At 32.0% G+C, this 17,816-nt stretch overlaps 1 protein-coding gene across 1 annotated transcript; it reads left to right on the top strand.

Annotated features, from left to right (window-relative positions):
* Nucleotides 1–4,224: 4,224 nt before the first annotated feature.
* Nucleotides 4,225–11,299, top strand: LOC112686960. The gene is made up of 8 exons (XM_025559459.1): nt 4,225–4,443; nt 6,910–6,988; nt 8,751–8,864; nt 9,385–9,531; nt 9,859–9,969; nt 10,030–10,348; nt 10,410–10,588; nt 10,825–11,299. Exons 2-8 carry the CDS (start codon nt 6,942–6,944, stop codon nt 11,297–11,299), a joined length of 1,392 nt encoding a protein of 463 aa, XP_025415244.1. The 5' UTR covers nt 4,225–4,443; nt 6,910–6,941.
* Nucleotides 11,300–17,816: the final 6,517 nt, after the last annotated feature.

Below are 17,816 nucleotides of genomic sequence, written 5' to 3'. Positions count from 1 at the left end.
GTGTTGGAGATAGACTTGCCTTATTTTATTCAGTCATTAAAATGTTCGCTTTAATGAAAATTATTACTATTATATTTCCACGTAGGTACCTACTCCGAAGAGACTATTAATCGTCGATGTTTTGGATACAGCTGCGGATTCCTATACTTAATAGTTTCCTATAGTTATTATTTATTATTACTACGTTGAAACATTTCAGTAGATTTCATAAAAAATCGCGTTACTTTTTGAGCAAAAACTCGTTGCGAGATAATTCTTACACGACTTTTATGGTTTTAAAACAGTTTTAAAAGCAATTCAATAAGTATAAAATTCGATAATCGACTATGGAATTCGTTAACTAATAATAATATGATCTCGACGGGATCACGGTGATAATGATCAGAGTAGTTGACAACCGATAAGTCATACTCGTTTATTATTTTAAATGACTGTAACGACTTGTTAGTGAGGTTGGGTTTATATATGAAATAGTTATGCCTTAGAATGTGAACATTGAATTTGGTTGAATTTGGTAATTAGTTTTTTTAAAATAATAATAAACTATAATGTGAGAATTGAGCTGGTTTAATTATATTTTATATTTATTTTACCCGATGGTTAACCTTTATAAAACTATTTCGTCACTATGTATTTACGTACCAACACAAGTTCTGATTATTATAATTTTCAATAATTATATTGATGGGCATATGTGAATTAAATACAACCAATTTATAAATTCTTGCGAAATGAATAATATACAACTCAATGCGTAGTACATAAAAATGTAATTGTAAAGATCATTAATATGCAACGGTTTTTAGTACGTGCTGTTAAATAACACGTTTTATCCGATGAAAGTTAATTCTAAGCATTCATACGCGTAGTAATTTAATTTAATTTAAATTATAGCGTTTCGACGCGTACAAATATCTTCATTTACGAGTCGTTTTCCATATATGTAATAAAATAAAACGAAACAACCGTCAGGTCGGTTCATATTATTCACCAATGTGTACGACACATATTATGTGTCTGTAGTCGCGTTAAATAAAAAAAATCAACTTTATAGTTGATTCAAAAATAGACGAGATTTTGTTTTTAACGAGTGCGTTCGGGTTTTAATTACTTTTCTCTTGTCATCCCCCACCGATTTTCTCGTGAAGTTTGAGAATTTTTGGAAATGTCGAGTAAAACGATATCTTTAAAAGTTCAATCCTTGACCAATTTTAACTTGTTACGTTAACTGGTGCTAATTTCTATACCCGCAAATTATTACGGTAAAACCGATACCTGTACATACCATGCAGCTTCATCGATGCGTTGAGAATATAATATAAATTTGTAAAAAATGCAATACGGTCTGATCGAATTCGATAAAAAAGTTCATTATATCGTATTCATTTTTTTATTCTTTAAGACGGTAAATGTATTAGTAATTTCGAATGGATATGTGTTCTGCGAGAAAAAAAAAGAAGCAACATATACTTAAATATACATATATATATATATCGGAATTTTATAATCAAAGATTAATGATTAGTATATACCAGTTATGTCCTAAAGGTATTATATATAAATATATGTATACATGTGTGTGTGTATACCTTTCGGGAAAGACGTTGTAAGTTATGTTACTGTGAACAGCAATTTCTCTTTTACGGGCCCGAAACAGTGGCGTAGTTACGGGGAGGGTGTAAGGGTTTTCCCCCCAGATTTTTTTTTTAATGATATTTGATTATTATTTATTAATATTTATATATTAGACTAAAATATTTTGATTTTCTTATGATTAGGTATATATTAAAAATTGAATAACAAAATAATTTTCATTAAATACGGGACATAATAATAATACCATTTTAAATATAATATTATTACATATTACCTCGTTTTAAGATACTAAGAACACTTAAAAACTTACTCTTAAACATCCCCCCCCCCAGAAAAATTGTATCTACGCCACTGGCCCGAAATGTATTATACTACCGCATTTCAACAATAATAATATTCTCTATTTCTTTGTTAAACACTTAATCACTGACTGTTTCAAGTACGCGGATTCAAGAGCCAAATACCATATACCACATCGATTAAGTGAAGTTCTACAACCCTCATTTCTAATCAAATGTTAACATAATAAATTTCAAATAACTAAATTTAAGTTCTAATTAAAATGTTAATCTTTAAAAAAAATAAAAAATGTAGTTTAATAACTAATGGCTTAATAGTCGATGTTTTTATGTTCAATAATAAAAATAAATAATATTATTCCACTCGACTGTAAACAAACTTATTTAAAAATTTCCATAGCGCATTAGACCCGGGGATATCCCGAGTGCGTCCTAAAAAGTACTTTTTTTTAATATTGTAAGCATGTCCACAACAAGGTATTGCCCGAGTGCGTCTCGAGAAATTATTTTTTTTTTTTTTGACATAGCTCGAATGCGTCCCAGCTCATTTAGAGTTACCCAAAGTGCACCACGAGGAGGTGAAGTGGCCTACACCCCAAACTTGTTTTTTTTGATTTATTCAATATTCATATTAAAATTATATTAATAATTATCGTATTAATAATTGTCGCCTCCCCTTTGAGCCGGGCCCGCGGAAATAAATCCGCGTTGGACGGGGCTCGTGCGGGATAAGAGTCGTTTGTGGAAATCGCGGAACTGCGCGGACGATGAATAATAAATATTACGCGATCAGTCGTCGTACAATATTTATACGTTTGCGGATGTTAAACGCGCGTGCAGCTGCGTTGCGTACGCGCAGCGAAACGACGTATTCGCGTAGTTGCACGGCGAATGACGCATTACACCGTCTGCACGGATGGGTCGCCGTCGAATAAAACCGTCGTAAAAACGAAAGAAAAAGAATTGCAGCGGGTGGGCAGGGGTGAAGGGAAACTAGAAAGAAAAAAACCACGTAGACGACGACGACGACGACGACGACGACAGCGCAAAGTTCGTTGAATCGTAGATTTATGAAAACGTCTCTACCGGATCGGTATAATAATAATAATAATAATAATAATAATACGCGAGTCGCGTTTAAATGTATATGAACGTGTACCTATTTAACGTATTTGCGTCGTTCACTTGCACGTGCGCTTTTAATGTATACATACGGAGTGCGTTCGAGTGCACTTGTCCGACTGCAATGCAACGGTCAACGTATTGTACGCAACGGTACAACAATAATGATAACAATAGTTAACACTATTGTTATCATTATGTGTGTACAACGCGAAAATCAATAAAAATTTGAATATTTTTCTTGTTCGCGCGACGTCTAGGTGCTGATACGGAGCGCGGTGTGCCGAGGAAATCGAGATATTTTCGTTCTTAGCCTTTGGAACAGCAGTTGCGTGTGTTTGAAACATTTAAAAAAAAAAAAAATTAACCCTCTTAACATCAATAACAATAAAATAATGAAACTTGGTTTTTTTCCCCTTTCTACTTTCCGACCTGTACCTACATATATATAGGTACGTATACTATTTGTCTTTTTTTCGCTCATTCTAATTTTTTCTATTCCGTTTTTCGTTCTCCTTTCCTACTTCTCTCTCTCTCATTCCCTCTCCATCGCTATCTGTCTATCTAGCATAAAATGATAATAACTTTGGTGCCGAATTCCGCCCATGTAATTGCGACTGCCTTTGTCTCCTTTTCAGTCGAATTCTAATGAATTTCCAACGCCAAGGTCTCTGCAGTCACGATATCGGAGACTTGTACTGGCATATATACCACTATGAATAGAGTTTTATCGTAATCGACGGCAGAAGATATGTTATTACTATACGGCCTTTAGACTTTTTTTTTCCCTCAAACGTCGCGTCGGTGTTTTTTGTCAACCATTTAAAATATAAATTGTATTCTCACGTCACCACCGACGATCATCTCAATCCGATAAATCATGGGCATGGGCGCAACTAGAGCCCAATATTGGTTGTGCTGAAATCGCTAAAAATTAAATTAAACGGTATTTAACTGTAATTACTACCTATAGATTATATAGAACTGAAAAAAAAAACAGGAGTACTACATTTGAACATGGGGGTTGTTCAAAACCCTATTACGCCCCCTTAGTTGTGCCTATGCTTGCGACTGTTGTATTTCGCAAGGATTAATCGACCAAGAACAAGAGCCGAACCAGTCGCAGCGGAGGTTGCGATCGGTACAATCCGTGAGAAAAATAAATGGTTTTTTTAATCTCGTCGCTTCGTGCTGGCTAAAAAACGTTTTAAAACAGACACGTCGCGTTGCACAGTACCGTGGATACGTATTGTTTCTAATCGAAACGATCGATTTGGAAAACGCATTTCGACTTGTCAGCGGGTTCTGGAACAACGCGAAACCGGAAGTGTATTAAATTCGAACGTGTTCAATTGCAGTGACCACTGTTGTTGTAAAAACCTTGTGAAAACCTTTGCGCGGAGAAACAGCGTCGTCGTCGTATCGCGTAAGTACATCTGTCACGAGGACACGCATACAGGCAGTCGCTTTAACGCGCATCGTCTCACGCACTACGGATTTGTGTCCGTGCACGGTCAGGGCTGGATCGGGCAGTCGGCATACCGAGAGGCTTTCACTCACAGGGAAGTTTTTTTTCAAATTTTTTTAGGTTTATCGGTTTATGCTCATTGTGTCGACAGACATAAACGCATTTTCTAATGCGATTGCATTAGAAACTGTCTAAAATTAAAAAACGATCTTTTAACGGTATTCAAATTATCAAAATAATGTACAATAATTTTATATGAAAATTACGGTTTTATTTTTTTTTAGGGTTGTTATTAGACTTTGGTACATCAAAGTGGACCGTTTCTTTTTTTTTTTATTTTCCCGGTAGAAATGTCTGACTCAGTCCGGCCCGGTGTACGGTGTAATTTGAACATTTTTTGTTCGTACGCCGATGGACGACACACTCAGTACATTTTGCATCGTTGTACGGTGTTCGAACAGCACCGACCGTTTTGTTCAAAAATCGAAATTGGCCTTACACTCTACTTTATTTTTCTTCAGTTTTCCTACAAACGCTCTTCTAGTTTCAGCGATTCCACATATTGAGACTCCTGTTTCGTGCACCGTACATTTAGCTTTAGCAGCTACTGCCATATGACATTGTTTCTTAAAACTAAAGGTAAAAAAACAAAATGGATTTGAGATTAGCTACTGAGAATATCTGAATACTGTAAGGTTTTAGTTCGAATACCGATTATGGGCACACACTTAGGCTTTTCTTAATTTCGAACACCGAACAAGGACAAAAAACAAACTCCTCAGTTTATATTATGTTTCCGTGTACAACGTTTTGAGGGTACTGGTTAAGAGAGTTACTGCCATAATTTGTTGTGCATGTCGATTTGTACAAAATTTTCTTTCTTACGTCTAATTTTTTAAATATTTTAAGTATTTTACGTCCGACATGTCTCTACCTAATGTCTAAGGAGGGAATTCAGTCCCCATAACCCCTTTGCTCATTGTATCCACGTCTGCGCGGCGCCCTTCAACGGATGTCGATGTACTGCTGAGCCTGAATACTGACTCGATTCAGAGTCGAGCAGCCGCAACCGGTCACGCATTGGACACCGTACGTATTTAGTCGATTCGCGCACACGTCCAGTGATCGGATCGAGTACTGTCCTGTCGAATCGGCGACACATGGTCGTTAGCGGACCGAGATCGTCCCATGGTCTCTGTTGTCGTGCGCCCGGCACACCCGCCCAGACCCTCCGGAAATTTTAACGTTCGAGCTATGTTCGTTGTCCGTAACACGAGTCGGTCGTTCGTTCGTAAAACTCGTATCGGCCCGCGTATTTCCGAACCTTAACCGAGCTAGTGCCCGAATCCGGTTAGACTCTGTAGTGCGCGTATTCACCACGTTCCCTAACTGATTTTTAGGGCACACAATTTTAATTATTCGTGCGGCAAATATATTTATGTACTTTTTTTTACGTTAGTACGTCAATGCGATTATGTATATTTTATTTATTATCGTCAATATGGCTTGTGGTTTATTTTTATTTTTTTCGTTTTGATGTAAAATTTTCAGTACGTTTGCTTGCTTGTACTCTCTTTGAACCTAAAATCAGTTCTACTTTTTTATTTCTAGAAAGTGACGTTGGTTGTTCTCCGATTTGTCGACCTCTATTTTTGTTATTCGTCTGAGCAAAAAATTAAACTGCGTCAGATAAATCGCTCTAAATAAGTTAGGGAAAGTTAGCGCACTACAGAGTCTAATCGGATTCGGACACTAATGTTTTAGCACTAGTTTAAGGCACTTAAGTTAGCGTTCGGAAGTACGTTACCGACCCAGACCTCCAGGGCCTTTATCCGTCACTGTACGAAGTAGATATACTTAAGAGGGGGGATGGATGTCGTGGAAATTGTATACGACAAAACACGTGCACGTGTTATTGAACGAGCGATATTGAACACAATTGCAGTTTACGGCTTTTTTACTAGGTACACCGTGGACATGGTTATAGTGTAATGTTCTCCTAAAATATTGTAAATCCATTCAAAATTATTTCGTTATCTCGTTTTGTACCTTACATATGTACCGTTTTATCGTATTGTAAGATTGATGTGTCAAAAATGTTTCTTTTGATTTTTTCGGTTAGCTAATCGCTCACGCGCAATACATCTTTACGTTACATCGAGTTATATTATTTATTTGCATAATCTTTTTTATCGATTATTCATTACCTACATGTATAAGTACAAATATGTATACGCAGTCACTTGCAGTGTAATCAATATTATATGATATAAATACTGATATTTAAGTACATTTTTAACTTATGCCTTTGAAAGTAAATCCACCGGAGATTAATTAAATTTATTACATTGATATGAAATTAACTTGGAGGAAACGGGAAAAAAACAACAGCGTTATAGCGTAATCATTTTTTTTTTTTTTTAGATTCAGATAGACCAATTTTTGAATCTTCAAGAATGAATACATCAACGAACAAAATGAATAAAGGCAAACAAACAAAAAAGTAAATAGTTGTTTAGTTGTTGATTAGCTTATTAGTTTATTGCAGTACACCATTTTTATTTGTACTTAGAAAATTTTAATAATGTATGATTTTACATAATTAATTTTATAATTATTCAAAACTTGAAAAGTTAAAGTAAATTTAAAGTATTTAAACCATAAAATTCGACTTTAGCCAATAAATATTTTATGATGTTTACATAATCACTCTTAATACTCTTAACAGACTCCTAACATTAGGAAATATATCAAATTTTGATTTTTTTCGATAATCTGCCAAATCTAAGACATCATTATTTAGATCACTAGTCTGCCCCAATAGTAATAATTTAGTCTACTTATTTATGTTTATTATAAATTTATTGTACCAAATCTATATGATCTTATCACAGTTTCAAACCATACTTATAATAAATACTTATAACAAATAAATAAATAAAAAAAAAATAATCATAATGTACATACTATCATTTTTCAATTCAGTAAATTTAAACTTAGAAATATTTTCTTTTATAAGAGTGAAGAACGAAACTCAACAAAAAATGTATAAGTATTAATTAATTCTTTACTCTAGAAGTATCATTAATATTTTTTTTTTTTGATATAACCTTAAGATACTTAATTTTAAATTAAGTTCAATATTCTTAAATACTAGAAAAACTAATAGGTGAAATACTACACTTGATCGAAAGAGTAAAAATTATCACTAGAATATTAATTTTAAATATTTTCAATATATTAAATTTTAAATATCTTAAAAATTCATTAAATGTAAATAGAAATGAAGTAATGCCTAGAATTTGTGAAAAAAAGAAGAATGAACCTTTGAAGAATAACTCAACTCAAGTTAAAATCGAAGGCAAAATATTACTTAAAGATGGGTACAGAGAAATTATAATTTAAATAGAAACATATCATATGTAGATATATATGTATCATATAAACATATATAGTTAATAATACATTTCTCTGAAATTATAATCTAAAATATACATTTAATTCAATTTTAAATATGAATTAAGCGAATTTTAAAAATTGAATTTAATGATATTAACTTTATAATTGACATCAATATATGCTTTTGTCGTTAGTCGTTACAATAAACATAACTTTATTTTTAATGTTTTTGACATTTTTAAAAACACTTGGTTAAAAAATTAGTGAGCTAACTAGACTAATTTATAAGTTCAATTTTAGGATTATTTTAATAAAGTACTAATAATATTTGTAATTCATTAATATTTTATATTAATATTATTTTATCTAATTAAAAATAATAAATATGTTAGATTTTTTTTATAAATAAATGTAAGAAATTCCTTGCTTCTTTCCATTTATTAAATAATTTAATTTTGTATAAATTGTTTTATACTTAATAATTTTTTTATTATTACTTAGAGCTAACGTTAATAAAATAAGTGAGTCTGGACTGAAAGAAAAAAAGAAGATGAATAATAATATTTTGTTAAACAAACAAGATCAATCAATGTTAGGTAGAAAAAAAGAAGACCATGATGTACCTAAAGCATCCGCAAAGCCAACGCAACTTATTCAGAAGTATTTTAAAATAATTAAATTAATTCATGAGTCATGTACTATTTTATTTTAATTTATGGATTAATTAAACAATGGCTTTTAAATTTTTATCTAATCCTCGTCGAAAGCAATAATTATAAATAAAATAAAATACACTACTAGAAAAAAATTAAGATGCTTTCAATAATTTTTAAAATATAATAACTTTAAACATTTTTATTGTTTAGAACTCAGACTGGAAGCCAAGTTAAAATACCATCGGAAATTATAAAAACTGAAAATGCAGTTAAAAAAACAACAAATGTAAAACAAGAAACTTGCACCGAGATACCTGAAAATGGGTACGTATTTAGTAATTATTTTGACAATCAATTAAAATTCATATTTAAATATAATAATATAACATAATTATATACAATGCCATCACGGTCAGTGGAAATTTAATTTTAATAATTTATAATTTGTTTTTCGTAAATACTTATTGGTTTTATTATCCCCTAAAATACGTAATTACTATGATATATGTATCCATTGTTTATATAATTTTATCTTTATTAATTATAATTTAATTTGTTTAGGTATAAGAAAAAAGAAAATAATTTAATACAGTCATAAGATATTAGATTTTTTCCTTATCATTTTATAATAAGTTTAATAGTTATGTTCTTCAGTTTACATATTTACAAAATAATTAGGATTTTAGAAATCAAATCTTACTATTTTGAATTAGTTAGCTATGTTGTAAATGTATAAAATACTTATGAGATATTTATACTTGGCGTTAAAAATATTTATGAAAATATAAATAATGTTGTTAATTAAACGTACAACAAGTCGTAATACAATTTCGAAATATAATAGGAGCCAATTTTCGAATGAAAATGTACCCAATGAGCATAAGATTAGCGATAACAATAAAAAACTCATAAGTTATGCAAACGTGTGCAAAGCAATTAAATCGAAAGTTGATACAAGCAAAAATGAACCTACTTTAGAAGATAGAATTTGGTATGTATGATTATTATTGTTAATCACTTATTTATAGTTTTAGTGAAATAAAACTGAAATAATAGATTACATTTCAGACTAAGTACTATATTATAATTTAAGAAATATTTTTGATGATTGCAATTATCTGTACACTATTGGAAAATGTAATTCATTTAGACTATAAAAGTTAAAGTGAATGTGCTTAATGTTATTCTTCAAATCGGTTTACTCTCACCGCCTGGGTTCGTTGCTTCCCCGGAGAGTACACGATGTTTCATACGTACAATAATATTATCAATAAAATTATTTTCAATAAATTAAAAATTATTTTTAAATATTTTCAAGTTATTTGAAAGAAATCGATGAAAATCTTTTCAACCTGCCCGGAGACATTCCTGTCGCCCATTGTGTCGCCGAAGACTTGCGGATGAGAGCTGGAATCGCATTGGAATTCAAGTATAAATATCATGCATATGCTCTTGATCAAAATTAGTACTTATTTTGATTGCTTTCTAGACAACATTTTGGTGGTATTGGACAATTGTTTGATCAAAATCTGACTATAGGCGATGTTGGTGTGATTGTTAACGACCGTAATGAGATTGCTTTTTACATGATAACGAAAAAATCTAGTGGCGGAAAACCAACAATGCAAATGTTATCAGTAGCCCTAAGGTCTCTATTGGTAAAAATGAAAGAGATGAATTTAACCAAGTTGGGGATTCCAAAAATCGGTTGCGGATTGGACGGTCTAGATTGGACGATGGTTAAAGAGCTTATTGCAAGTATCTTCGCTGGATCCCGGATATCTATAACAGTTTGCATCCCATCTAAAGTAAGTGTTGGGGATTGACAAGTATTTCGAAGTTATTATTTTATCCTTAAACCTTTATAAGATATTCAATCACATACCGCCGCCACTGTTGAAATCATTTATTACACCAAAAGATTTGTTGAAAACGGAAGGTAAGAGCGATATCTTGCTGTTCGTCGATCTGGAACAGTCAAAAAAGAGTAATTGGACGAACGATATGGTGGATAGAATAAATGCTCAATATCCATCGTTCAAAGAAAAGTAATTATATTTAAATTTTATTTGCACTGTTGTACTGAAACTTATGAACATTTATTTTAATAATAACAGTAATAATAATACCATTGGTTAAATTTGTACTTAAATCGTGTATAGTTCGCTTGATGTATTAATATGATGTTAATTGATTCAAAATCATTAAAAGGATTTTAAAATTTGGAAGGTTATTTACAGAAATTCTTGTAAAAATTCATAATATTTATTTTGTCTATCCATAGTTTATTGAGAGATATCGGAAGTAACCTGTTGTATCCCGGTGATGTAACCTCATATTTGATAAAGAAAGAAAGAATCAATTGCTTGTTTACTAGTCAAACGGCATATTATACTTCACTGGAAAAAGGCTTTATCAACATTAAAAAAAGCATCCGAAGTTATAGGACTTTTGCATTCCAGAGTGGACCCATAAAACCTACCGAAAACTTTAAGTTCATATCACGAATGCTGTCAATATTACGTTCAGTTATTTATAGTTCGGAATTATGGTTATGCGGTGATACGGATCAAACAAAAGACAAAGAAGTATATGAAAATTACTGTAGGAATATAATTAATGAAGCTAGGCTTGCATATCGACCAACAACGAACAGCAATAGACCAAAAGTTGGTGGTCCAAAACAGTTTAATGCGTTAAACAATCAAAGGTGGAATAATACTCCTACCAAAAAGAATAAGCATAGAAAATATATGTAGTATAAAATAAAGTTAATATTTATAAATAAATAATACTAAAAATTACACCCACAATCAATTCAATAATAAAAGGTATAATAATATTTTATAAGATGTAAAATCAAAATTGTATTCCCGATAAACATAATTTTAACCGTCTGAACCAAAGTGCACATATTGATAAAACTGATATGTTTCATAATAAATTATAATGCTTACTTGGAATCCGACAGCAATATCACGATTTATTTAAACTGATCTTTGAATGAGCCGGTAAATTTGAGTCGGAATATAAATAAAATTGTAAAATTAGTCATATAAAAAACAAGTATAAAATAGTATATGGTTTTATGATTTTGTGTTTAAAGAGTAATGTTTTAGAGGTAATTAATACCGATGTTATAATTAAAGGGTTTAAAAAGAAAAAAAGAAAAAAATTATTTTTTTAAATAACATTTTTATTTTTTGTATTAAAAAAAGCAAGAAATAAATTTATAAATTAGAATATAATTTTTTTTTTGTCTCTGAAATATATTTATGTGTGAGTCATCAATATTTTGATTATGGTTATGGGTCCCTAAAATTGTTTGGCCCCGGGCCCCAAATTATCATAATCCGGGCTTGAACGTCATGTTACAAGGCGATATTTTTTATTTTATTTTAAGAGTAGAAGATAGACGCATTAAATTAAAAACAAAAAAATCTAAGTAATCTTATTTAACAAAAATTACAGCGGCCCACTAAGGAGAATGCTAAATGCCGCTTTACTACCTACATATTAATTATATAAAGTTATTCATTTTCTAACATTATGTTAGATAAGTGCAAATTGAAAGTTAAGATTTAAAAAAAAAATTGTGTAGTAATAGTTATAACCAACTGTTTTGTACTTAAACAAGATATGTTAAATATCAAAGGGGGAACTTTCCCCCTGCCCCCCCCACCAGTTTACACCTATGATTATGGGCATCATATGTAAATCTTATATTTTTATCAACCTTAGACGTAGAGAATAAAAAAAAGTTTACTTAAAATATCGTAAATTACGCAATGGAAAAAAATCAAACCACTTAATTTCAAACATCACTTTGTATTTATAATCGATAATTTATCGTTCTTACGACATTGGTATATAAAACAATTCAGTAACGTACTTGAATTTTGTGTTGAGTATTCGATATTCATCACACTGTCGTTTTCATTATTATTTATCTCACGAATTATACGTAAAAACGTCTAATTTTGAGAAAATAAAATGGATCCCGCATTTTGTTAGTCGGGGGTTTATTTCTTCATTCGTCAACCGAGTTATTACATAATGCTGTCTCGTATTTTGCGGTCAGACTAATGCATGAAAGAATTGTAACGAATTCACTAAGACGGGGTAAACAAAACCGTTCGTTTTCTACAAAGATTTAAAACATTTTTTCGGAACATAACGCGTACAAATAATACGTACGGGCCGAAACACGGACGTAACGCGTAAGTACGGCATGAACCGTTGCAATCGGTAGACCACGTTACAACGTGTTTTCCGGTGCCGGAACGGTCGGAACGAAAACTGTACGACCATCAATCGCATCGTCTGCCTGCGGTTCGATTTTCGCGAGTTCGTGATATGAATCGTCACGTTTTCGGTTTTCAACAGCACGCGCAACAGGGCAAAAGGTAAAAGAAATCTACATAAACCGATGTCCGTAATGGACTCGCCATCGTGTGGACGTAACGGAAACGTATTATTACGGAGCCGACCGGTGCCACTGCGGTAACACGCGAGTCCAGTAATCGTGTGCACGGCTTGGACCGTTCCTCGCGCGAAGAAAAAGAAGAACCAAACAACGAACGAATGTCTCGAAGTTACCGCCGTCCGACAGGGCTAATTCTGAAGCGCAGTTGGACTTGTTTCGCGTACTCGGATAAGCTGGATACGCACTCTTCATAATCGGTTTTTGGAATCATTGATTTTTAAAAAATGTATTTTGTCGCATTAATAAAACGAATATTAATAGTTGTGTTCCCATAGGTTAATATGTGTTTTTTCGATAAGAAAATTATTTTATAAATCATACATACTACCGGTTTTCGATCGGTGTACAGTGTTCGGATTACAGAACTGCGACAACCACTGTACACTGATTTTTAAAATCGTGTGTAGCTATACTTTAAAAACACAGTACATGGAAATGGAATGAAAACTGTGTAGTTTGATTTTCGTTCCGTGTTCGATGTTAAGAATTGAGAAACTAAAAGGTGTGTATTGTATTCGGCGTTCGAACTAAAATCGTACAGTTTTACATATAAAATATATGTACTTATGTATTTTTATTTATCGTATATGTTTATTATTTTATTTCTTATTAATAGATTAAATTTTGAAATTCCATTCTAAATATTGAAAATGTTATTATTTGTAACTAGAATTTCATATTATATTTAAAGATCATACTTCTACTTCGATAGGCTTATTTAAAAAAAAATGCGTAGTTGAAAGAAATCCTTAGAATAAGTCCTGCGGCTCGCAATCGACTCGAAATATCGTTGTCCCGTCACAGTGTCATTCCCAGATTGCCGGGAATCATCAGAATCCGAGACCCTTGGACTCGGTCAATATTAGCATGATGGTCAACGAATTACGGATGGACACTGGACAGGATCTTAATGCGAACATTAATGTTCGTTTTAATAATATCAATACCTATTCGGAATAATAGTGTACTCTGTGTTATTCTAACGGTCAGTTTGTCGTAAAAACGTTTTTTTTTTTTTTTTTTACTTTGCAAACGTTGACATTACTTGAAACCTATTTAAATTCCAAGTCGTAGCCAAAACGTTCGGATAGAATTTTTATTTACACGATACGCGAGGCCCTGGACGAGTGCTCCATTCGCCCTACCCTTGGGACGGTGTCGAGGCTGATGCGCCGGATCGTGACTAGTGGTCGGTGAAAAGGACGGTTGCCAAGGGCGCATCAATGCTAGGGGTTGCATTTGAGTTGAATTAAAATTGGTTTTTTTTTTTTTTGCATAAAACAAGTGCCAAAATAAAATTCACACCATGGACGGTAGTTACGGCACCGTTGTCGTCGCGGCGCTGTTATCGGATGTACGGCACTGGTATTGGGTTACGACTCTAAATGCGGCTACCCCGTCTGATCATCGAATTCCCCCGTATCGTACACGTACGAGGTATACGACGTACTTTTGGGCAGTTTCGTGCAACGAAAAAAAAACGACCGCAGGACCCGTTGCGGACGAACAAATGAAAATCCCGCTTTATATATACTCGCATATATACATAAATATGTAATGTGTGTGTGTAGGTACACGGTTGATTTAGTATCGTTTGTGTGTGGTACTTAAGGATAATAATTATTGCGGTGGAGGAAAATGCGTTTGGAAGAGAGAAAAAAAAAAATGTAATAATAATCATAAAATACGACTAAAAAACTTATAACCTATAGATGCGCTATTTTCTTGTTCGTTTCGACTAAGAAACGCGCGGTGATTTATTGCCGCATACGCCGTACGACCGGCCATTAAAATATCAAATCCCGACGTATCCAGAGCTCTTACCTGAGTGGCAAGTCATGATTCATTAGCCAATTATAATAATATTATTGTACATATTATGCGGTACCGGTATCGCCCTTAACGTCGATCTCGCGCCTTACAATGTTATATTGATACGTTTAAAATGTTCGGCAATAAAACGATTATTATTATTATTATTATTACTTTTTTCTTCGTAGAAATGAGAAACGTTCCTAGGCAATCGGTGCGTCCCAAGAAAATATAAGATATATTATCGAAAAAAAAAAAACATTTTTTTTTTTCAATCAAACTGTTAAATTTATATGACTAATCGCATAATGCTTAATAATTATTAGCCGAACGCTTTTGGAATACAACAGTGTTGTACCTACGTTGTGTTCAATTAATGTAACGCAAAGGAACGCGAACAACGTGCGTTGGATTCGTAAAGGAGTTGCTTCGGATTTATTTTTATTTCAAATGCCTCTTGGCGAACTAATTATTAGTGCGAAATGTTTTAATATCGTAAAAACGGCTATAAAAACAAATTGGATCCGGTCGGTCGGTATTGACATAGTCGCGGCCGATACATTACTGCCAGCCGGACACATTATTTGTATGTGTAGATAATATTATCCTAGTCAGTTTGGCAGCAATGGTTTAATTTAATTTCAGTTTTCAATGTAAAACGAACGTTTCCCACGAATATAACACTATTTTCAAATTCTCCACTCGATCTCACACGATATTGAATTAAATGATAATAGTAAAAAAAAAAAAAATTAAAACTATAATAAAACCTTTTTTTTTATAAATATAAATATATATATATATATGTGTATATATAATTACAATTTATCGATATTTGCAATGTAGTATATTATTCATAAAACACGGACATTGATTTTTTATCGATTTACACATACGCATTAACGATTTGCGTAAATGAAGATAAAATAATATTTTGTATATAGATGTAACTAAATATTTTTACTCGTGTGTGAAGCCAACACTTGGTTGCACGAAAATACGTTATTGTGATCATAACATTTAAAAATTACACGAAACCATTAATCTGCTTATGCGTATTAAGAAAACGATCAAATCCATTGGAGTTACACTATGTGTGTGTTCAAAGGGTGGGAAGCGCATAGGATTTTTACAATATAGTCGTCTGTGTTTTTAAAAATTATGGACTTGCGTACGTTTTAGCGCCATAAAACAAAAATTTAATTAAAAACGACATTGCTTAGTGCCAAATATTGGATTCCGTTTGAATATATAGTTTGTAAGATAAATTATGATAGCTTGGAAAACTGGTAGTTTCGTATTAGTGCCTTCTTTTGGTAAGTTATTTAACATACAAAATATTTACATAATTTAGTTTATTGCTTCATGGTATATTTCGTTTACAGCCTTATGGTATTTTGAAAATTATGATGATGGTTTCATAATGCATATGTATACAATAAAAAACTCTACAAATCAAAATATTTTAAATTTATTCAAAATCAAAAATTCTACCATCCGTGTACACATTCATTAGGTGTATATATACATATATTACTACTTCTGGAGGCTGAATACATTTAATTTGATCAAATATATGTCATAAATTGTACAAATTGATTGTACGAGTGTTAATTCTGAGATTTTAAATTGTAATTTAAAATCTCAGTGTTAATTATCACTGAATTTTTTATTTAATTTCACTGAAAATTAATGAAAACGTGTGATTTTTTTCATTAAAAACATTACTGTTCTTATTAATGACTCCGTTCCCGTCTCAGAACGATTTTAACCGGTTTCATTCATTATACAAATCAGTAAAAAATGTTGAGGGCGACTAAATAATAGTATAACAATATTCACTATTACCATTATTGACCAGGTGAATGTTTTCGTGCACCAAACGATTTTTTTTTCTCATCGCTTTAATTTACATCCATCAGAAAAAAAAAAGATTTGTTGATATGATCTACTGTTAGCTAAGCAAACGAGTGTTTGCTAATCATTTGAAAATCATAAGAGTACGTACGCATCAATGCATATAATAAGTTTTATTTAAAAAAAAAAAAAATCGGCAATACACCCGTCATGGTGGCCACCTGGAAACGCCGTAAGGCAATGTGAAATTGCTATCCTAAAATTGGTAAACAATTAACTATGTTGTAAAATGTAACGTGAAATAATTGCGTACGACGATTCGTATTCACGAGTATGAAAATATCAAAACCAAACAAATGCCAGCCGTGTATAATGGATATTAATTTTAATAGAAATTCGATTTTAAATTATACGTGATAATGTAATAATCTCGTACAACTGTAATGGTATTTTTCGTTCACAGCTGCCCGGACTTAGTTTATATTTTTTCGATGTGAAGTTTATAACTCAAGCCGAGTTGCATAACCGATCTTTAAAACGCTGAATTACCCATTAGAGCACTAATGGTCCGTTAAAAACCACATGCTGTTCAACGATTTACACTCTTGTTCGGTTTTACTGAGTTTATTTTGCCACTTCAAAAACTTTACGTTCTGTAAAGCCACAGTTGTTTTCTTCATTAATTACCAAGGTCCGAATGAGGTTCGTTTTTATATGTAATTATATAACTATTTTGTTTATGACGTTTCAGTTGATGTACATCTGAATCATTTTGTACACATCACCAAAGTTTTTAAGTGCCATTATACAACACTTATAACGCACCATCGATAACTGTCGAACTATAAAGTTTTAAAAATAATCGGCGATCATTGAATAAATATTGATGATTTCGACGAATTTTAATTACCTACACGATATTGACGTTTATCAAAATGTTGCAAATCAATTTTGTTCGGTCAATCGGTTTAAGTTTAATTATTTTATGCGTAACGTTTTGTGCAATATGTTGAGATCAAATCTGATACGTTGTATGAATTACTGTCACGGAAAATAAGAATTCCGAATATGAATATAAGGTGTTCATGACGGTAATGTTAACCGGTCGTATTGTAATTAGT

Source organism: Sipha flava, unplaced genomic scaffold, assembly GCF_003268045.1.
Source record: "Sipha flava isolate LNK unplaced genomic scaffold, YSA_version1 32_pilon_pilon, whole genome shotgun sequence".
NCBI lineage: Eukaryota > Metazoa > Arthropoda > Insecta > Hemiptera > Aphididae > Sipha > Sipha flava.
The sequence above is the reverse complement of the archived record's forward strand: the minus strand, read 5'-3'. Positions and strand labels throughout refer to the sequence as shown.